Below are 22,292 nucleotides of genomic sequence, written 5' to 3' on the forward strand. Positions count from 1 at the left end.
CTACATCTTAAAACACATGAAAACTAAACGATTGCAGACACTAATGTGACATAAGTTCTACATTGTACCTGTGTAGACCCTACAGATGTAGGATCTTAATTTGAGACAGTTTAACAACAGGTAAAGTGAATTATTATGTGAATTATAATCAATGGACATTTTTGTAGGGGTTGATACATTTTTTGTAAGGGAAAATCAAGTCTGGAATTTCAAAGTGGAAATTACAAACTACAGAAGTCTTTTTAAACCTCAAATACACTACACGTTTTACATTTCCTGCATTGCAGGAAAGTTCTCCGGCAACAGGGTGATCAAATTAAGATCCTAGACCTGTACCTTTGAGAACTTTTGACAGCGGGCATATAACAACATTTACCAACATTCAAATACGTTCCTCCAAATAATTCACTCCGTCAGTCCCATTCATCCTGATGCATTATGTCCATGGGAAAATGTTCTTATATGTCAGTAATTGTTTATGTCAAGGATCATGTTATGCTTACATGGACTAATGTAAACTCTATAAACACTATATATCCTCCTTTCTGCCGATACACTGCTGTCTGACACCCTCCATCTATCTATGTGATGTTAACTAGCCCACAGAAGAACATGACACCGAGGGTGACACAGGGATTACTTGTTCTATATTTAGTGTTTATGTACATGAATATTGGCAGGGCAACTCTGTACATGTGACACACACAGTGATACAGTGATAACACAGACCTCCAGCACAGAACACATTTACAGACGGGCTCTAGAGTGCACACTGGCTGAGAGGGAATGTCTCCACAATGACAATTTCCGCATAGATTTTGAATTTCCTCATAACAGTAATAGTCATCATCACCAATAAATCAAACAATCAAACCAAAAGAGGCACTGAGAGAACTATACAAGGCTGGTAGCTATTGTTTCTCTGCAGGTCAACGTGAATTGAAACTGAAGGAACAACCCATTTTGACAGACGAACGCAAGAGTCATGCAGCAACAAAGAAACACACAAGATGAAACAGTCTCTTTTCTGAAGCTCTGAAGTGTCCCCGTTGGCAACGAGATGCTAGGTCCCCAAGCACAGGCGACAGAGCACCTCGCTATGGATCGCCCCAAAAACGTGCCAACAATGAAATGTAAACATAAATATACAGGTTGATATCTCTCTCTACAAACAGTTCAGTCTCTGCCACAGGCCCATCAGCTGTGTGAGTAATCGGTCTGTATACACTCCTTAGTAGAATATCACTTAGAGTTAAATAAAACTTTTTTAATATATATATTTATAATAGATTTATTCTGTGCAGTCTTTTAGCAGTATTTCCTTGTTTTCACCAGTTTGCTCTGGTATTTTACTGAGTGACCACTGTGGCCCACAACATAAACGTCCAGCAGGTAGGCCTTGCCCGGCTCCAGCCCTGTGATGGTTTCCGTGGTAACGGCCTTCTGCAGGTTGGGGCTGTGGAAGTACTTGCAGAGGACCTTCTCTGACTTCCTGCGCGTCTCGGGCCCGGCACACTGGTTCTGCTCGCGCCGCCGCTGCTCCTCGCCATAGCTCTCTGCCACCTCTTTTCTGTAGACGCAGTACTTGTTGCGGTGCTGCGTTCCCAGCCAGGCCACAGTGGCAGAGGAGCAGGTACGCAGCTTGTCGAAAGCCTTGATGCGCGTGTCCTCGGGAAGCGAGGGGAAGGGCTGCTTGCTGCTGGGCTTTGTGGTGGCCAGCACCTTCAGGGTGGACGCTCCCTTCCTGCTGCCTCGCAGACGGATCAGGTACTTGGCCTTGGGCTTCCCTCGCAGCTGGAACTGCCGTACCCCTTCCACATTCTGGGAGAGCAGCAACTTTCCATCACGCCTCACCTGCACCTGGACAGAGTCCAGACAAGCGTGCACGAACAGAGTGACCCTCTGGTGGGAGGAGACCGGGGCGAAGCGTAGGAACTTACTGCCCTTCCTCTTGATGAAGACATCAGACACTTTGCCGTCCTTCAGCTCCAACGTCTTCTGCCGAGCTTCCTCCTTGGTGCGGGCGAACGTGCCCACGTAGGCGGTGCTGGTGTTGGTGGCAGAGTTCACAGCGAACACGTCAAAGTAGTACTGAGTGTCCGGCTTCAGGTCCGACACGGTGAAGATGTTCTTGTTGCCGATGCAGACTTTTTGAATGTCCGAGGCCTTGGGCTTGGCTGTGTAGGAGCGGGAGATCTTGTTGCTGGTGAGACCTCTGTCCTTGTTAAAGTCATTGTTTGAGCGGACAAAGCCAAAGTGGGCAAAGTCAAAGGGGCTGAAGTCCCGGCCTGGCTTTGGAACTGCCATGAAGGCATCGTCAGCACTGATCTTAGCCTCGGCAGCACACAGGCTTTTGAAGTTGTGCTCCTTGTTTATGACAACACAGTACTGGACAGGCTGGCCCATCAGAACGCCTGTGGGGGTGGGCTTCCAGGCCAGAGTGACAGTGGTATGGCCCAGCGCGGTGACATCCACCCGGGGATCGTAGGGTAGCTCGGGGTAGGGCTGGTCAGACTCTGGGGTGGTGGTGGCATACACCTTGAAGTTGCTGTCCTTCTCTGTGGAGAGCATCTCCAGTTGGTAGAGGCCGGAGGGAGAGCTGGTAGCCACGTAAGACTCCACATCGTTCCCCTTGTAGGAGAAGAGCTCTGTGCCCTCATCCACTGTCACCTGCTTCTGCTGGTCCAGGGGCTCCGGCTTACCTGGAAAACACACAGAGACACAGGAAGAATTAACATGACTTATTTTCATATCACAGCAACCACATCATCTCCTGAGATATTTTTGCTAACCTCCCCTAATGCTTTTGTTTTTTATGTTTGGCCCTGAAGTAAAATCATTTCCATAGGTGGCAAAATATTTCCCATTTAATGTGTTGATCCTGGTGAGGTCATGGTGAAGCTCTCTCCGAGCCTCACAGACAATTAGCCCCTCACAAGCCAGCAGCCATGCTTTCACTCTAAACATCTCTAAACATCCCAAAAGATCACAGGCTGATATTCACTTGGCCCTTCCTGGGAAGCTGTGCTACAAAGAGGCGCCTTTTAGCCTCTCCTTGAGGGAGTCTTGTCCCAGGCCTTTTTTCAGTTGTGCTTAGAACCATAATATTATGTTTGTCATCCAGAGAGTGGGCTCAACAGTGTTCTAGATTAATGCTAAAAGATCCAATCTGAGGCTGAGACATTCAGCAAACAGAGGAGTAAGATGAATAGACAGAGAGGTTATGCATTTGTGTATTTACAGTGTTCACTGGAAACTAGTGCACACACATCGCCTTCTGCCTATATGTGAATGGCTCCTTGGTCTATGTTAAGATGCCATGTGTAGCACTTACAGTATTGGAGTTTTACTGTGTTACAGTATTTAGTCTCTATTCTGTAATATATTAGGACAGTGAACATCAAAAAAGCAGGTGGTATCAGGCAAGGAGCCCATTTATTCACTGGCAGAGATACATGTGCATACATATAGTCATACACGTGCACACATGTACTTTCACACCCTCACATATGCACACTCTAAAACCACCGCTGCAGTCCATGTCTGTGCTCTAATGGGACTGGGCTTGAGGGAGTTGATAGATTTTTTGTGTTTCAAAGATACTGTCCAGATGGAGAGAGAGAAACTGAGTGTGTGTGAATGAGAGAGAGAGAGAGAGAGAGAGAGAGAGAGAGAGAGAGAGAGAGAGAGAGAGAGAGAGAGAGAGAGAGAGAGAGAGAGAGGTATTCCATTTGAAGGACAAAGGGAGTATATGTTAGTAGTGGACAAGGGGATTATTGTACCTAGCTATCTAAAGATGTTTATGGGGGATTAATGAGGAGGGCTTAATCACATTCTAAACTCTTTACTTATACACTGTATTTGTCTGCCAGCCAACCAGCCAACCAGCCAACCAGCCAACCAGTCAACCAGCCAGTCAAGGGCAGTCTGTTCTACTCAGAGCTCTGTGCCCTTTTCACAGACTACAGACATCAGGTGTGGTGAATCCAGACATCAATGTGGCCAGTTCAGACACTGTGTCACTAGTTAAGTAACAACCATGTTAGTTACTGCTCATCCTGATGAATTTCTGAAATGATTGTTTATGTACTTGTTGTACATCAATCATATATTGCACGCTTTACAACTTAATTACATTGTAATAGTCCCATTTACATTAGCTAATAGTTCCATAAATCATATTTATGTAAATTCCCATATACACTACATGACCAAAAGTATGTGGACACCTGCTCGTCGAACATCTCATTCCAAAATCATGGGCATTAATATGGAGTTGGTCCCCCATTTGCTGCTATAACAGCCTCCACTCCTCTGGGAAGGCTTTCTACTAGATGTTGGAACATTGCTGCTGGGACTTGTTTCCATTCAGCCACAAGAGCATTAGTGAGCTCGGGCACTGATGGGTTAGAGGTGTTCGATGGGGTAGAGGTCAGGGCTCTGTGCAGGCCAGTCAAGTTCTTCCACACCGATCTCGACAAACCATTTCTGTATGGACCTCGCTTTGTGCACGGGGGCATTGTCATACTGAAACAGGAAAGGGCCTTCCCCAAACTGTTGCCACAAAGTTTGAAGCACAGAATAGTCTAGAATGTAATTGTATGCTGTGGCTTTAAGATTTCCCTTCACTGGAACTAAGGGGCCTAGCCCGAACCATGAAAAACTACCCCAGACCATTATTCCTCCTCCACCAAACTTTACAGTTGGCACTATGCATTGGGGCAGGTAGCGTTCTCCTGGCATCTGCCAAACCCAGATTAGTTCGTCGGACTGCCAGATGGTGAAGCGTGGTTCATCACTCCAGAGAACGCGTTTCCATTGCTCCAGAGTCCAATGGCGGTGAGCTTTACACCACTCCAGCTTGGCATTGCGCATGGTGATCTTAGTCTTGTTTGCGGCTGCTCAGCCATGTAAACCCATTTCATGAAGCTCCCGACTAACAGTTATTGGGTTGACGTTGCTTCCAGAGGCAGTTTGGAACTCGGTAGTGAGTGTTGCAACCGAGGACAGACGATTTTTCAGCACTCGGCAGTCCCGTTCTGTAAGCTTGTGTGGCCTACCACTTCGCGGCTGAGCCGTTTTTGCTCCTAGACGTTTCCACTTCACAATAACAGCACTTACAGTTGACCGGGGCAGCTCTAGCATGGCAGAGATTTGACGAACTGACTTGTTGGAAAGGTGGCATCGTATGACGGTGTCATGTTGAAAGTCACTGAGCTCTTCAGTAAGGCCATTCTACTGCCAATGTTTGTCAATGGAGATTGCATGGCTGTGTGCTCGATTTTATACACCAGTCAATAACAGGTGTGACTGAAATAGCCGAATGCACTAATTTGAAGGGGTGTCCACATACTTTTGTATATAGTGTAATTGGTGTTTACCTGATCCCTCGCCGCTGGCCTCCTCAGGCAGCTCCTGCAGAGTGAGCTTCCACTCCAGAGGAGCATCACATGGTGTCACCGTCACAGACAGTGGGGTGTTGTCCTCCTCCACCACAAAGTAGTACCTGCAGGAACAAGAAGTAGTACCCAGGTAAATGACAGGGTTAACTACTGAAATCATCCTACACACTGAGTCTATGGTCACTCTATGGTTGTCTCCGAGTGGTCTTTCAGCAGACATTACCTCAATCACATGAACATCTCTATCTAATCTATAATGCAATTCCTCATCCTAGTATCCATTACAATGCATTCCATATTCCCCATGGATTCATTTACAGTAAGTCATCATACAGTGCTATTTAGTGTGAGAAGGCTTCAACGCTGTTTGTTTTCGATCATACACAACCTCGTCTCATGCATTTGCTAAGACAAGACATACAGTACATGTACATGTTTGGGGCAGTAGACCTACATGTTGGTAATGGTTGTTGATAGTGATGGCTGTATTTATAGCAGTTTAGCGTTTTTTGTCATGAATCTTGTTCTGGAGGCAGCTCTGCGGAGTGGTCACTAGCTAGCACAGCCACAAGTCATACAATCTGATTTTAAACCTAACCCTAACCTTAAACCTAACTTTAACCACACTGCTAACCCTAATGCCTAACCATAACCTTAAATGAAGACCAAAAAGCTTTGTTGAATTTTTACAATATAGCCAATTTTGACTTTGTAGCTGGCCTATCTACAGGGAAATCGCTCAGTTCTGCCTCCAGGACAAGACTTATGACAATAAACGTCAACCTGCGTATCGCTATAGACCTGGACTCGTTACCTTTTAGGTGTGTCCCTGAACAGGTATCCACTGATCTCGGCGCCGTCTGGGATGACGGAGGAATCATGGAACAGGGTCTTGTCTCTGATCTGCATCTGGAACAGGCCCTCATCACGCGTGGGCAGCTTCTGGCCCACTACAACCCCCAGCATTAGAGCCAGGGCCAGAGGCCAGCCCTGAGGTCCCAAGCACAGCCTCATCTTCCTGTAACACACAAAATAGTAATGCAGGACTGTCAGAACAGTTAGAAACGCCAAAGTACACTCTTAGAAAGAAAGGTTCCAAAAGGGTTCTTTGGCTGTCCCCATAGCAGAACCCTTTTTGGTTCCAGGTATAACTCTTTTGAGTTCCATGTAGAAGCCTCTGTGTAAAGGGTTCTACATGGAACACAAAAGGGTTCTACCTGGAACCAAAAGGGTTCTACCTGGAACAGAAAAGGGTTATCCTATGGGGACAGTGAATATTGGAAATCTTTCAATCAATACTTGGAAGAAGAACTTGAAAATGTTCTTCCAATTTTGCCTGTTAAGTCTCAGAATGGAAGGGAAACCAGTAAGACGCTGCCAAAGAGAGGAAAGTGAGAGACAGAGATGGAGAGATAGATGCCCCATCTCTTGGAAAAAAAGAGAAAGTGGAAGGCAGACAAAAAGAGAGAAGACAATGTGGACCAGAAAGAGGGAGAAGAGCAAGAGAAAGAGAGTGGCTAGTTTAAGAAGGGTTCCCCAAAGTCAGAGAAACTAGATTTAAGGGGATAGAAGAGGAGGAGACATTGGCACCAGTAGCTACAGTGTACTGTTCAGTAGATATCCCCACAGCTATGGGATGTGGCTCAGTACACGGGTCTATGCAGCTTACTGAGGCTCAGGAACACTCAGATATCCTCTGTCTATTGATTTGACCACATTGATTGCAGCTGATGGGAAAGCCAAATCCCTGCTGATTTAATCAGGGTAATGATGGCAGATTAGCCAGATACTTTACTGCCATTTACTGCAAGTGAGAGTGTGTCCTTTTAATGACCCCTCTTCCCTCTCTCTCTCCCTCTTCCTTGCCCTCCTTTTCTCTCTCCCTCTTTCTTTTCCACCCTAGCTCTCCATGTATTTCTTTCCCACAAATATAGCTAATCTTATTTTTCTTCTCTCGCACACACATATACAGTAATCTCTATCCCTCCCTCGTTCTGTCCTTGTCAAACAGACATTCTCTCCTCCCTCCCCTCCCTCCCTCTGGAGAGACATAAGTCAAACCAGAGAATCCAAAGCTGGTCATACTTCCATGCTACAAACATGGCTTCATTACTACATTATCTTCCTTTTCAAACACAATCCAGAGAAAAGCCCTTGACAGCTCCTGTCAGTGTGTCCATCTCCCCTCGTGTCTGAGCTGAGCCTCCCGTCATCCTGTCAGACTTCAGAGAGGCGGAGGAAAGCCTTCTAAGTGGTACTTTGAGGTTTGACTCACAGAGAGGAGATCCTAATCTCCTCAGCTTGTCTCATTCCATTTCAGAAGTGCGTCGGGCGGAACAAAGAAATGTCTATTAATACTCGAGACAGCGCTGAGGTGGTATGTACAGAGCTCTACAGAGGCTCCCAGAAGCCTCTCCCAGGCCCTGCTGCACCAAGCCCACGCAATGACACTAACAGACTGATGTCATCCGATATGGGATATGTGCTTTCTCAATGGTTAGTGTGGTATCGTTCATCAGATTTGCTTGCGAACGTAGTTATCATAACCCAACATGCACTTGATGTGCTGTTTCCAATGTAAGCAACTTGCCCACCGCGTGTGGTAATACTGATTCAAACCAATGGCTTTGGTTTGAGTTGGTCAAAGTGCTGCAGTATCCCAAGTCTGAGAAGTGTTACCACTAAATGCTACGTTCCTTCATCCAGACTCAGATCCCATGTATGAGCCATCACTGAAAGATGACACCTGCAAATTAATATAGTTAGATTTGACTGTGCTAATGTCTGGGCCTTGTGGTTGTGTGGAGCAGCACAGACAGTATGCATGGGAATACAGGCTGGAATCTGGAATGGTTGTGCATGCATGAGACTGCTCAGGCCATGGAGTTATCTCTCTTTACCAAAATAAAACTTCAAAAAAGCTGCATCTGGAACAAATAAAGCCTAATGTTTAATTAGAGTAAGGGAGAATGTATGATGGTAATGTGGGGGAGGATAATTTGAAGGCGGAGCCGGCCACAATCGTGTCAACTTTGTTTTGCTGCCGTTTTTTATTTATTTATATATTCATTTATTTTTCAGTTTCACTCCGACTGGAACATTGTTCAAAACTTGAAGCACTTTTGGTCGTTGAAGAAAAAAAGCCTAATGCATAATAAATGGCAAGTTGTGCATAGCCGCGGGAAGTAGATTGTGGGTGGGGCTGTGATTTTTTGCCGGGGTGGGGGGGGGGGGCAGAAAAACAGAATTGCCCGCGCTGAAGACATATATATCGGTCTGCTAATAAAGGACTAGTAAAGGCCCAGTACACTACTTTTGTGAAAAAAATTTAACTAAGGCCTATTTGATGTTTACCAGCATTTGTAACTTAAGTCTGATAATTATATGTACAAAACAGTTCATCTGATAATACTTGTGGAATATAAAAATACTTGCTTGATATATGTTTGCAAATGCAACTTATTTCTATGTGAAAACTGAAATGGTCTATTCATTACTTTTCCATTTTAGTAGATGCTGTTTTCCAGGGCAACTTAAAGTAGTGTGTGCATACATTTTCATACTCTTTCGTACTGGTCCCCCGTGGGAATCGAACCCACAACCATAGCAATTGAGCCACATAATCACATCACGTCATCACAAACCACACCACAGGACGTCTCAATGTACTCAATTACTGTATTGTGCATTGTTTTTCTTCATAGTGATGGAAAGTTTACAGGCACAAAGACGACCAGCCGATGTACAATACAGTAATGTACATTTACATTAAGTGGTTTGTAAGGATGGTAAATTAATACTGCCCAGAAAGTGGTTGATTTCCATGTTATTTGATCAAGAAAAATATTTAATTTGATGTGGATGTTTTGTGGCTTTGCCCATAACTTTGCACCTTTTGATGTAAATGTTTGAGGACAGGGTTTTGTTTTTTCTGGATTCCATTAGAAGACAATCACAGAGAAAGGGACAGACAGGGCAACAACTCTTACAATTCCAACTATTGAATCCTGCAAGATACTGTTCTTAATTATACAACTACTTTTTTGCCAAAGTGGAGATGCTGAAAAAAATGTTTGCCCGCACTACAGACGTCTATATTTTTTTATTATATATATTTTTAGCATTTTTTGTTTTTAATTCTGATTATTCAAGGTGTGCTGCAGCACCCTCAGCACCCCTACTTCCCACGGCTATGAAGTTGTGTCAGCTTGAGGGGTGGGGGGTGGGGTCATGAATAATACTGAACAGCTTAGGCAGAAAGCATAATTAAGATTTTAATTATAGAAATATGTATGTCTGTCACAGTTTAACTGTATAACCCGTAGTAATAACTATGTAATAACCACCTAAATTATAGGCGGTTGTTCCACCTGAATTCCTATATGGCAACAACAACATGAACCATGCAGTGTTCACCCTGGGCCTTTGTTATGCCTTTAACAGAACTACGTGAATGACAATTTAGCCAGATAACAATATTAACACAATAGACTAACTATACTATCACCTCCCAGGTGGATACACTCGTTAGAATAACATCAATCATCTAGTTCATATAAATGCATCAACTAAGATTAAAGCAAAGTGAAGAATAATCTCATCAACTAATCAATCAACCAATTACTCAATCAATCCATACATCAAACAACTGAGATGTTAAAGAAGTCATTGCGTGAATATTTAGTTTGGTTGTAGGATGTAGGTGTTTGTTGTTGTTATTGGTGTGTACTGTTTGATATCAGTTGGTGAGTCAGTGTGCGTGACTGAGCTGGTATTCCGGCAGTCAGTCAATGTGAAGCCAGCACACACTGATGACTAGCACATGTAATCCGTGTATAGAGCAATTTCTGAGTGACAGTGAACATGTATGCACAACAGAGCAGCTTACACCTGTCATTCACACGGCACTGCAGTAGTCCTGCCCTCCAACTGTCCAACATGAAAGACCCATGTGGAGTGTGTGTGAGGACCTCTGCGTGCGTGTGTATATGAATGTGCTCACACGTGTGAATGTATAAGCATGTGTATGTAAAAGAAGATTGTGTGTGTGCATGTCTGTGTGCTTGCCTGCCTGTGTCCATGCGACTATGCATGCCCTTGAGTGTTTATACTAGGCATCCCCTATACTACCACATCCCCCCCTCCATCTCTCCAATGTGTTCTTTGGGTCGCCCTGCCTACCTCCTTCCGCAGCCTCAGCCCCAACCCCAGTCTCAGCCTCCAGCCCCGCAGCTCCATCCTCCCTCCAGCCTCCCAGCCCCAGCTCCATGTCTCCCTGTCAGGACGGGTAAACCTCCTGCCTGCTCCCACATGGAGCTCATTAGCAGGACGGGAGGGAAAAAATACAATTATTTCACCACAAATAAAGAGGCATTTTGGATTCCTCCCAACGAGACGCCTGGCAGGGTTCACAGGACCTGGAGCCGCTGTGTGTTTTCTTAAAGCCGCTCTGAAGGCAGATTTATGGTCAGTAGGTCTTCAGTAGCAGACTCCATCACTGCTGAGCTGTCACTTCAGGGCCAACTGGGGGATTGGGGATACAGACAAGCAGGCAGGGCTGAGGGCTCAGAGCCTGAGATGGAACCAACCACACATAACCTGGGCCCATGTTGATGGAGAGCCAAACCCAGAGCAGGTCTGGTGCTCTTGGAGAGCCAAACAGCTCATTAATGAATTGGTAGAGACTGTGGTTTAGGGCCCCTGTCCAGGGGCAGAACTTTTGTCTGCGCAGAATGTGAGTTTATCTGCATGTGTGTGTGTCTTCTAAACCGTCAAACTCCTCTCACCCAGAGTGTGTATAAGTCTACATCATCACTCACATTCTGTCTCCAAACCATCCACATCATCATCAGCCCACAAAGACTATGCTGCTGCTCCTGGCATAATAGCATGTTCAGAAAGGGGAGCCTACTGTATTTTCCATCCTTGCCTCTCGCTCTCTGTCTCTCTCTGTTTTATGGTCCATCTCTGAGTGAGGCCTGCAGTTAGCACTGCATCCTGGAATGTTGCATGGTGGAGCATGTCAGGTCACGGGGGCACTTTCTATTACTGCGCTACAAATGAGCCATTCAAATTAGGGGTGCAGCTCTGACTGATGTGCAATTAATTGCTGTCATTGTGACTTAAGGGAAGATCACACAAGATTAGTCCACAAAAAGAACCATGGGAAAGAAGTCGTCCACTCTCTGCCCATCAGCAAATCAACGATAAGGGCACAGACTAGCATCGTGGGAAATGAGTCAATCATGTATCCGCTGGACAGAGAGCACAGACCCCTTCTTCAGGAGAGATACGGCCGCTAGTCTGATGGCACTGCCTCTGCTTGTGTCCATTTGAGGAGGCATAATGAGGGCTTTGCAGAGTGAATGTCCTGGACACTGGGAGAGGGTGTGGTGGATATGATGAATAATTTAAGGAAGGGAATAAAAACCTGTCGCTATGTCCTTAATCTTCCAACAACGACTCTGGACGTGACATCCCAGTCCAGCGGTCCGCACAAGCAAAGCCAACGAGGAGACTGTATATACACTGCAGCCCGTCACTTCTCCGGACGCATAAATGGCTGTAGCAACACTGGCGGAATTCTTTCAGCCCAGAGTTTTCATATGCAAATCACAGTTTAGTTACGGTATGCAACACAGACCTTCCCATTTTCAGACTTTTGTTCATTATTCATTCTCCTGAAAAAGTAAAGGAGGCTGTGTGGCTTCTCTCTGCTACTAAATACAGTTATTCAAATTCCCATTATGAGTCTGTCTCTCATTATACTACTCCTGAGCCCAATGGGGACTGCAACTGAAAAAAATATGAGTCTGACCAAGGATGAGCTGAAAAACAGAAGCACAGAACATGGAATTCCTTCCCCTCTAAAATATCTGCGGAACATTCTCAACACATATATTTAATATAGGCTACATTTATTTATTTTTAACGAATAACACTTTTTATCAATAAAATATATTAACAACTCAAATACATGTTATTATCTACAATAAGATAGTAGCTTGTCTAAGAACATCGCGAGAGACAAATTAATAAGTACGAATTAATATAAGAAACTATGTAAAAATCCAACAAAAAATTATGTTTACTACTTTTCATACATTTCAATAGCAGTAGGCTACTTTGTCCAGATTTTAAGAGGGGATTTTATGTAGGTTCCCCAAATGTGATATGGTGTGTGGGGGAGGAATCAGAGCCGGATAGCGGTAGGCTACTTGCAGGTGCATGGGCTCGCTCATTGGTAAAAAAAGAAAACTATCCTATTCAGAAACTGACGCCCCAGACCAGTCTAACATTTTCCCAACATTTGTGGCATGTTCATCCGCAGCCCACTATATAAAAAAAAGGGCCAGTGAAGAGAATGTATGCCACGTACTATAGAAGGGGGCGAGAACGCATATTGATGAATTGCGTCTGGCGGGTTTAGAGGGTGCTCCGTCACCCCTGAGAGCATGGGAACTCCGTTATGCGCACAGACCCAGAGCCCCGAGTGCCCGGACACTGTCTTCCGCGTGTCCTTTTCAACTCCCTCAAAAGTTCATCCTTTTTACGCGACATTCATCGTGCCCTGTGAAATACAGCCAAACTAAGGGACCCAAATTAAAAGAGCATGCGAGCCCAGGCTTGATTGAAATGTGTTTTGAAACCCTTAACTTCCCGGAGTTGTAAACCACAAAACCCCTTCCCCTCTATCTGGCAGACGTTTCAAAGGCAAGCGTTCTTTATTCCGAGAGTCCCTCTCTGTTTTTATTTTTTATGGAATGGTCTCTCCAAAAAGCGCTCCACAAACCATTTAGACTTAATAGGCTACAAAAGCGCAAGCTTATTGCTTTAAAGAACAGTTCTTAATCGATGTGGTTTATCATAAATTCACTTCATGGAATATTTATAAAAAGCCGTGATCATATGACCCAGAGATAGCCTAAATATAAACTATTTTGTGAATGAGCGTCAGTCTTACCTTTCAGATTTAGGGATGATAAAAAAAGTTGGAAGGTTCTCTCAACCAGCGCAACACTTCTGAGACCACCACAATAAAAAAAAACGAAATCAAACAAAAAACACAATAAAGTTGTCCTTTTCAGTGTCCAATAGATTCCTCGAGTCAGTTCTGGTGTGGTGGCAATCGGACTACAGCTGTGGTGCGTGTTGGCACTTCTGGAGGATTGAACCTTGTCTGGGTATCCTGAGTTATGGCAGCGCGTCCGTCCCCTGCACTGCGGCTGCTATTGAGACTGAACGGACTGAATTGTAAGACAAACTGATACGAACTTCTGTCTATGCGCTCTCCCTAGGAGCACTCCGAGAACCGGCCCACTCCTCCCCCTGGACAACACAGCCCCAACAAGTAAAAAAAACAACCAGAGACCAGGCAGAACCAGCAACCGACCTATCACAGACACGGACTCAAACTGACATCACTTTATGAATGAAAAACCTATATTTCAAAAGCACTTTTAGGACTACTTTGAATTGCTTTAGCAATAAACAACCCACTTGGCAAAAACAGGTTGCATAAACGTAATTTCCACTTCATTAAAAATAATAATCGACGTGATGAGGTTGAATCGGTATGGAAAACTGATTGGATTTGAAAAAAGTCGTCAATGTAAGGAAATCTTGTATTTTTTCCAACCAACTTTTAACCTAAATCCAATGACATGGTGAAATGTTTTGTTGATTTCACGTTGAATTCAGGTTAGATGACAACTCAACCAAATGTAAAACTAGACGTTGAACTGAAGTCTGTGCCCAGTGGGAAGTATAGGCCTAGGCCTAATGAATATACAATTGATGACAATTAGGCATATACACGTTTTACATAGCCTTCATTATACATATCTTTTAATATTTTCATTCAAAATATTACTTGTACAACTTTTTTCAATCGAAGGCAATATCGCTGCAATGTGAGCACTAAAGTTGAACTGATTCGAAATACTTTAAAGAGGTGTCTGTTCCGCAAAGCAAAACAATGCATAAATATCGTGTCTTCGCCTGTTATTTTAAGCGCGGGGATGCCCCTCATAGTTCTCGTTGTGAGCTGTTTACGTTGTGATGGGTAGCACCCTTTTCAAATTCACGCAAACCTCGGGGTTACATCAGCTGTGTGTGGGCAATTTTTATGATGGGCTTAGATAGCTGGACCATTTAATTGCTTCATCTGTCGTGCGTAATTCATGTGTAAAATAGAGAGTGAGTTCTCCTCGTTGCTCTCGTTTGTCTCGTTATTCCGTTTAAAGGTGTGAAAACGCCGGCGGGACAGGGATGCTTTTGTTTGTTCCCGGCCCGTAACCCAGGGAAGTAAATATTTATCCAAGATAAGGGCCATTGACAAAATTCTGTCGCTGATGTGAATTGCACTGAATTTATGACTTGATGGGGGCTGCTGAGCTATGCCGAGTAGCCCGATTAAAACGATGCCGTTATCCCTGCCCGAGAGGATATAGATAGGAGCTTCAGGTTACCGTTTTAAACAGTTGTTTCATTACCCCCAATCCCTTGACGCATGAGCAGGGACAAGTGTAGCAATGATGCATAGGCTATATAAAGGGATACATTATTAAGGAGGGCGAGGAACGCAAAGTTGGATAGGAGAGAACATGGCAATGTTATAACATTCTGTTTAAAAGGAGCACCTAACATTTCCAATTTGACCTCTAGCCTAATCATATAATTGAATACAGGGTAATTCAATATGTAGCCTGTTCTATTAGTATGAAAAATGTATGCACTCACTAACTGTAAGTCGCTCTGGATAAGAGCGTCTGCTAAATGACTAAAATGTAAATGTTTTAGATATTTTTTCAGCCAATTAAAAATTCCAAATGCGTAATATACATTATGCCTAAGCATTAGCCTACACTTTAAGCATATTCACTCGCCTTTATGTTATCTTAATTTTAGCCAGTAACAAACATCCCCAAATTACAGTGAAGACCATTGAGTGAGAAGCCTTAGTGCAACAGCATCATCTAGCGTCAGTGTTCATTCTGGAGAAGTAAACCCGCTCACGCCAGCCTACACTGGTTAGCGCGCTGGCTGGTGAATTACCGAAGGACTTTCTATGACTACTCAGACTATGAATATCAATATTATTTCCAGGGAGAAGCAAAAAGAACACGAAGTTTATGAACTTGGATCTTGTTATGTCCACTGTAAATTAACAGTTCTCCAGCACAGGCCTGCCACCATCACAATGTGGTCTAGTCAGCTCATAGGGTTGAATGGGTTTGAGTCATTCGGACCAGGACCATGGTGCCACAGTCGTAGGTCCTGTCCACTCCTGGCTCCTCGCATGGTCTGGACTGTCTTGATCCTGTAGGGAAGGTTGTGTGAAGTTTTATATATTGTTTGGGAGCAACTAGATGTAGAGCTCCAGACCCCTATCTTTCTGACCTTATTTCTCTCTCTTACTCTTACACACACACACATACATACACACACATGGACACACACAAATACACGTACACACACAGCATCACCCAGGCAGACCTGTAAATCCTACAATAGGGTTGGTTGATGGCTCTGACGGTGATTAGACTGCTGTGCTGTGACTCTTGTCTTTCTGAGATTAAAATATATGCCAAATTCAATCTGCTCTCAGCTACACCCAGTGGCGATTTTAAGTGGGATGCATGCCAGCAAAGCCACTACACAACACAACACTAAACAATACATTAATTGCACTATAATGGTGACAAACGGTGCCCACAAACTGTTAGGGCCTACATAAAGCTGTCCCAACATCTTACCACTGCTACACCTGGCTATCAGAGGAGCCTTGTCTGGCAGCGAAACAGTTCATTCAGCCTCATTTACTGCCTTTAAAAAAACATAGCTGATATGGCTGACTTGCTTAAACAAATGTGGTTTCTAATGACAATTGAGATGTACAAACTATGGCATAAGGGGACGACAAGAGGATAAGAGGCAATCCGTAATTTCGATTAAGACATTAATGAGCGAGCTAGTGTCTTGTTTTGTACGCTTTGTACAAAATAATAAAATGCAGGACGACAGGATATTTATAAACGTAGCTCTTTATTAACTAGCTATAACTTGCATGTCCATGTGTCTCTGGCCATGATCATCTTAGAATGACCTCACCACCTGGGTGGTCTTAACCAATCATTGCACAGTATGATGCATCCAATTACAATTCAGTATGGTGACACATATGAATATTACATCCCCCTTCTTTTAAAAAAAAGAAAAAATATGTGGAACAATAAAGCGTTTCTTTTGAATATATGCTCTGTAGTTTGAACTCGAGGTAAGTAACCATTTAAACTGCACCAACTGCATCAACATAACAGACAAACAATGATTCAGCATATTGTTATTTTTAGAACAAATATTTCTCAGCAACTCAGCTTTTCACTGTAGCAATGACATCTCAACATATCAAACAAATACAATACCAAAGCATTTCAAGTTAACTTTCAATAACAAGTTTACAGTCTGGAAACTCTTTTAGGGCAGCGATCCGCCTACACCCTTTGACATTTCACAGGTCTAGGACAGCTCTAGGCTTGACCTCTCTTCCTGACCTTGTGTGATATGAAGCTGAGCATGCTTCTGTGTCAGTCAACAGTTCTTGTGGTGTTGCAGGTAAGTATGGTGTATGTTGTGTTGTGTCTGTGTTTAGTCCATCCCGTTCTCTTTCAGGGGAACAGTTCATCTCGTCAGTGTGTTGTTCTTTTGTGTTCAGTAGGTGACGACGATTGCGGCGGTACACCGCTCCTTCTGCGGTGCGAACGTGATATGAACGTTCAGTGTCAGCTGGTTGGATGACGACTGCTGGCTTCCAGTAGCCATGCTCCTGGATTCTAACTGACTCTCCGTCGTTCAGTGGTGGCAGTGGTCTGGCTGACCTGTCGTAGTATCGCTTTTGCTGTTGCTGTCTCTGTGCACGTTTTGCATGCACTTCCTTGTAGCTGACGACCTCAGGTTGCAGCTGCTGGTTGGTGCTGGGGAGGATTGAGCGAAGTCTGCGGCTCATCAACAGCTGGGCTGGTGATTTGAAGTTGTCAACTGGAGTGTTGCGGTATTCAAGGAGACTGAGGTAGGGGTCTCTCTTGTCTGCTTTTGCTTTGTCCATGAGTGATTTAGCGATCTGCACAGATTTTTCAGCAAGGCCATTATTTTGAGGGTAATGTGGGCTTGTGGTGACGTGTGTGAACTCCCATGCTTTTGTGAAGGATTCAAACTCATTTGATTTGTAACAGGGCCCATTGTCAGATATTAAAGTCTCTACAATGCCATGCCTGGCAAAGGCTGCTTTCAGCTTGTGTATCACAGCTGCAGATGTGGTGCTGTGAAGCTTGTCGAGTTCAAAGTATCTGCTGTAGTAGTCCACTGTTATAATGTAGTCCTCGTTGTTCCACGTGAACAGATCGGTTGCCACGACCTGCCAGGGTCGGTCTGGGATACGGTGAGGTAACATTGGCTCTTTGGTGTTCGAGGGGCGTCGTTCAAGACAGGTGGGGCATTTACCAACCATGTCCTCTATTTGTTTGCACATTCCGGGCCAAAACAAAATGTCCCGTGCTCTCTGTTTGCACTTTTCCATGCCCATGTGTCCAGCATGGATCTTTGTCAAAATCTCTTCTCTGAGACTGGTAGGAATGATGATTTTCTCTCCTTTGAAAATGATTCCGTTGATCTGTGATAGTTCGTCACGATGGTTCCAGAACTCTGAGACGCTCTGAGGGCATTTTCTCCTCTCCTCAGGCCATCCTGACTGTATGACTTTCCTCAGCTGTGTGAGTTGTGTGTCTTTTTCTGTTTCTGCTCGGATCTCCTTCAGTTTTGTGTCACTAACTGGTAAGTTGCTGTACACAGTGTGCACCTGCATGTCCATGCCTTCACTGAGGCTGCTGTCCTTGTAGGTAAGAAACTTCCTGGAGAGTGTGTCTGCGACAGGGATGTCTTTGCCTGGACGGTGAGTGATTGTGAAGTCGTATTTTGTAGTTGAAGGATCATTCTCTGTAGCCTTGGCGGGGCTGCGGCTAACGGTTTCCCTCATGATTGACTCGAGGGGCTTGTGGTCTGATTCCACAATGACTTGTCGTCCATAGACATACTGATGGAAACGCTTACATCCGAACAGAATGGCGTACAGCTCCTTTTCGATTTGAGCGTAGTTGATTTCACAGTCTGTGAGAGATTTGGAAGCGTAGCCGATGGGTTTTCCTTCTTGCAGTAGCACTGCCCCTAGTCCATACTTTGACGCGTCCACCTGGAGTCTGAGCTCTTTGTTGGGGTCGTAGTAGGCAAGGATTGGTCCTGGTTCTCTCGTGATCAAGTCTTTCACTTTCTGGAAAGCGATGTCGTGTTGGTTGTCCCAGAGGAACTCACTGGACTGCTTTAGCAGCTGACGCAGGGGTGCATTAGCATTGGAGAGGCTGGGTGCGAACTTGGCTAAGTAGTTGACCATGCCAAGCACTGTTTCCAGCTCTGCGCGGTTCTTTGGTGGCTCCATTTCCTTTATGGCTGAGATCTTCTGCGGATCTGGCTTGATTCCATTCGCTGTGAGAAGATGCCCGAAGTAGCTGACCTCTGTAGCGCCCGACTGTGCTCTTCTCGGGGTTGAGCCGGACTCCTCTCTCGCGGGACCTTTGCAGCATCGCGCTGAGGTTTCTGTCGTGTTCCTCTTTGGTTCGACCATAGACAAGGATGTCGTCCACAATTGCCGCGACTCCGTCGAGGCCTTCGTACACCTCGTCGATCTTTCGCTGAAACTCGTCTTGGGCTGAGATAATCCCAAAAGGCAGGCGACGGGAACCTGTAGCGTCCAAACGGTGTGTTGAACGTTGTGAGCTTAGATGACTCTTCTGTGAGCTTGATAGCCCAGTAGCCTGATCTGGCGTCCATGACACTGAAGTAGCGTGCGCCCGCTAGCTTGTGTGTGATGCCATCTAGCGTCGGTAAGGGGGTAATGGGGCGTTTGATAGCCTTGTTCAAGTCTCTTGGGTCGAGACATACTCTGAGCTTGCCTGTCCGTGGTTTCTCCACCACCACTAACGCGTTGACCCAATCCGTCGGTTCTGTAACCTTGGTGACGATGTCAGATTGCTCCATGCTCTCCAACTCTTTCTTCAGACGGGCGCGGAGAGCAAGTGGAATCTTTCTCGGTGGGTAGATCACAGGGGGTTGCGTCTGGGTTAAGGTGAATGGTACATTCTCCTGGGAATAGTCCTATTCCTGTAAAAACATCAGCAAACTCCTCCATGACATTCTCTATCTCTACTGGTGCTGTCACTGATAAAACTAGCTTGATAAGGTCCATGTCTAAACATGCTTTAAGACCTAGCACTGCAGGTGCTCGAGTGTCAACAACGTAAAAGTCCAACATCATGTCCCTTTCCTTGTATTTGCATTTGAGAGTGCATGTGCCTTTTACTGGGAGCTGTTCACCACCATAACCAGTCAGTCTGCGCGTGGTGGGCTGTAGCTCACACTCAGATGTCAAGCTTCTGTACTTACTCAGAGGAATAATGTTTACTTGTGCACCAGTGTCTAGTTTGAATTTTAGCTCTGTGCCTTGTCTTCCTATCTCAATGTCAGCAAAGGCTTGCTCTGTCTCTGATATCTGACTTTTCTGTGTCACTGAATCAATAAACAGTTCATCAGCATTTGACTCTTTGATTGACATTTCATCTTCACTCACTGTATGTACTGTTTTTCCACGGTAAACTCTGCACACTTTTGCAAAGTGATTCCATTTTCCACATTTAGTACACTGTTTGCCTTTAGCTGGGCAATTCCCTGTTCGCCATGCACTTTGTATCCACAATATCCACATGTTTTGGGGGCGTTTGGAGTCTGTGTCGCTCTGTTTTGGAGTTCTGTCTGTCTCCGTTCTGAAACATGCTCTCTGGGCACTGGAGGTGTGCTTTGATGTCTGCCTGACTGCGTGCACTGCTTGTTCACGTGATGCGCTCATGCTGCCGCCTGAAATGGTTTTCATCTGAACCTGTGCTAGCTCGTGAGATCTGGCTATGTCGATAGCTTTGTCCAGCGTTAACTCTGATCCAACATTCAAAAGTTTCTCTCTCACTCGCGGTGATTGTATTCCAAATACAATACGGTCCCTGACCATCTCATCCTTGTTTGCATAATCACAGTCTTTCACAAGCAGACGCAGCTCAGTGACAAACTGTTCAAACGATTCACTAGCGCCTTGTACTTTCTCATGGAATTTGTACCTAGCGAAAATTGTATTGGTCTTTGGCAAAACATATGCTTCAAAACGATCGTAGTATGTTTTCAGTACCTTTGATTCAGCCTCGGTAAGTGTCCATGTGTTGTAAATGTCTCTCCCTTTTTCACCGATCCAGAGGAGCAGGTAGCTGCACTTTTCCTCTTCTCCTCTTTCCTTCAGAGGACCCGTGAACATCAGCTCCACATGCTGTTTGAACTTACGCCATGCATCGGGTAGATTTGTAGACCCCCAATCCATTCGAGGTGAAGGAACTCCAGCAAAATCCATCTTTTAGTCCTTTTACTCTGACACCATGTCTTGTTTTGTACGCTTTGTACAAAATAATAAAATGCAGGACGACAGGATATTTATAAACGTAGCTCTTTATTAACTAGCTATAACTTGCATGTCCATGTGTCTCTGGCCATGATCATCTTAGAATGACCTCACCACCTGGGTGGTCTTAACCAATCATTGCACAGTATGATGCATCCAATTACAATTCAGTATGGTGACACATATGAATATTACAAGTAATCAATATAACTATTTGTTTAGCACTTTTGAAATGTACAGCGACATAATTCAGAACATGGGCCATTCTTAGAGTGTTCTCCCTGTACACCAAGTCAGAACCGTAGGATAAATAAAGGGGCCATATAAGCAGACAATGAAAGCTGTTACAATATTTCATGATTACATTTATCTTAAACAGGTTATAGGCTACATGTGCACCACCAAGTCAGAACAGTAGGCAAAAATAAAGAGGCGTAAATATACCAAATTATTAGGGTGAGGCACATGGGCTACTAACATCTTACTACATAACAGACACTTAATATTACTTTCTTAGCTACAGTATACATATCTCCCTGGCATATTACATCATTTATGCAGCAGCATACAATACATTTTTGGACTCACCTTGTTGTGCTGTGCTCACTAGAACAGGAAGGTGGCGCGGCGGTCCTTCATGGGCAAATTCTGTCATCAAAGAAAGAGAAAGAGGCCGGATTTACAATTCCGAGTTGGATGACCGTTCAAAACGTATTTTCCCAGTCGGAGCTTGTTTATTCCCGACTTCCCAGTTGTCTTGAACTCACTGAAGTCAAGTTTTGGCAGTTCCGAGTTAACAGTTATTTTGAGCGCGGCACAAATCATGCTTCATTGACAGCATGGCCAATGTTTAATGTTTATCATTTTAAACTTGGAAAAAATTCCCTTAATCCCAGATTTGGGGCCACACAGCCACGCCACTGAATAGCAGGATAGTTATTGCTTTGCAATGCTTGCAGTTAGCCACTGTAACTGATTCCTTCCAAACCACTCATTGTTGAATTTGCGATTTCCAACTTGTTGTGTAATGTTTATGTCCAATGGCCGATGAGCACCGGTACATTTTATCTATAATTTCTCTTAATTATTTCTCTTCATATGACAAGGATTAAAAATAATTTGCCAGTAGATTGTCGACTTGATTCAAGATGATGACTGCTAGCTAAGGTTTTGAAAGTATGATGTTAAGATGATCAGTCCAATCAAAGCTACTATAACGTCATTTGACGTCACACAGAAAAAACTTTGGCTATTTATATGCCAAAGTACAGTATTTGAAACGTATCCACACTAGGGATAATTTACTACAGATGGGGGAAGGACTGGAGGGGGGTAATGAGGTG

The 22,292-nt window shown here is 44.4% G+C and overlaps 1 protein-coding gene across 2 annotated transcripts; it reads right to left on the bottom strand.

Annotated features, from left to right (window-relative positions):
* Positions 1-273: 273 nt before the first annotated feature.
* LOC121533322 (protein NDNF) lies at positions 274-13,747 on the bottom strand. Of its 2 annotated transcripts, XM_045205419.1 has the most exons (5): positions 13,366-13,747; positions 10,584-10,718; positions 6,217-6,420; positions 5,382-5,506; positions 274-2,702 (listed from the first exon to the last, which is right to left on the bottom strand). In XM_045205419.1, the coding sequence occupies exons 3-5, from the start codon at positions 6,414-6,416 to the stop codon at positions 1,309-1,311; spliced, it is 1,719 nt and encodes a 572-aa protein (XP_045061354.1). In that variant the 5' UTR covers positions 6,417-6,420; positions 10,584-10,718; positions 13,366-13,747; the 3' UTR covers positions 274-1,308. The 2 variants fall into 2 exon arrangements, with proteins under 2 accessions (XP_045061354.1, XP_041695087.1); XM_041839153.2 differs by lacking the exon at positions 10,584-10,718.
* Between the last annotated feature and the right edge of the window lie 8,545 nt (positions 13,748-22,292).

Source organism: Coregonus clupeaformis, chromosome 20 (genome assembly GCF_020615455.1).
Source record: "Coregonus clupeaformis isolate EN_2021a chromosome 20, ASM2061545v1, whole genome shotgun sequence".
Taxonomy (NCBI): Eukaryota; Metazoa; Chordata; class Actinopteri; order Salmoniformes; family Salmonidae; genus Coregonus; species Coregonus clupeaformis.

Coding starts and splice junctions, on each gene's coding strand:
- LOC121533322 (XM_041839153.2), bottom strand. CDS start 6,416: ATGAGGCTGTGCTTGGGACCTCAGGGCTGGCCTCTGGCCCTGGCTCTA. Junction 5,507..6,216: donor TTCAGGGACACACCTAAAAG/GTAACGAGTCCA, acceptor TTGTTCCTGCAG/GTACTACTTTGTGGTGGAGG. Junction 2,703..5,381: donor GGCCAGCGGCGAGGGATCAG/GTAAACACCAAT, acceptor TGTGTTTTCCAG/GTAAGCCGGAGCCCCTGGAC.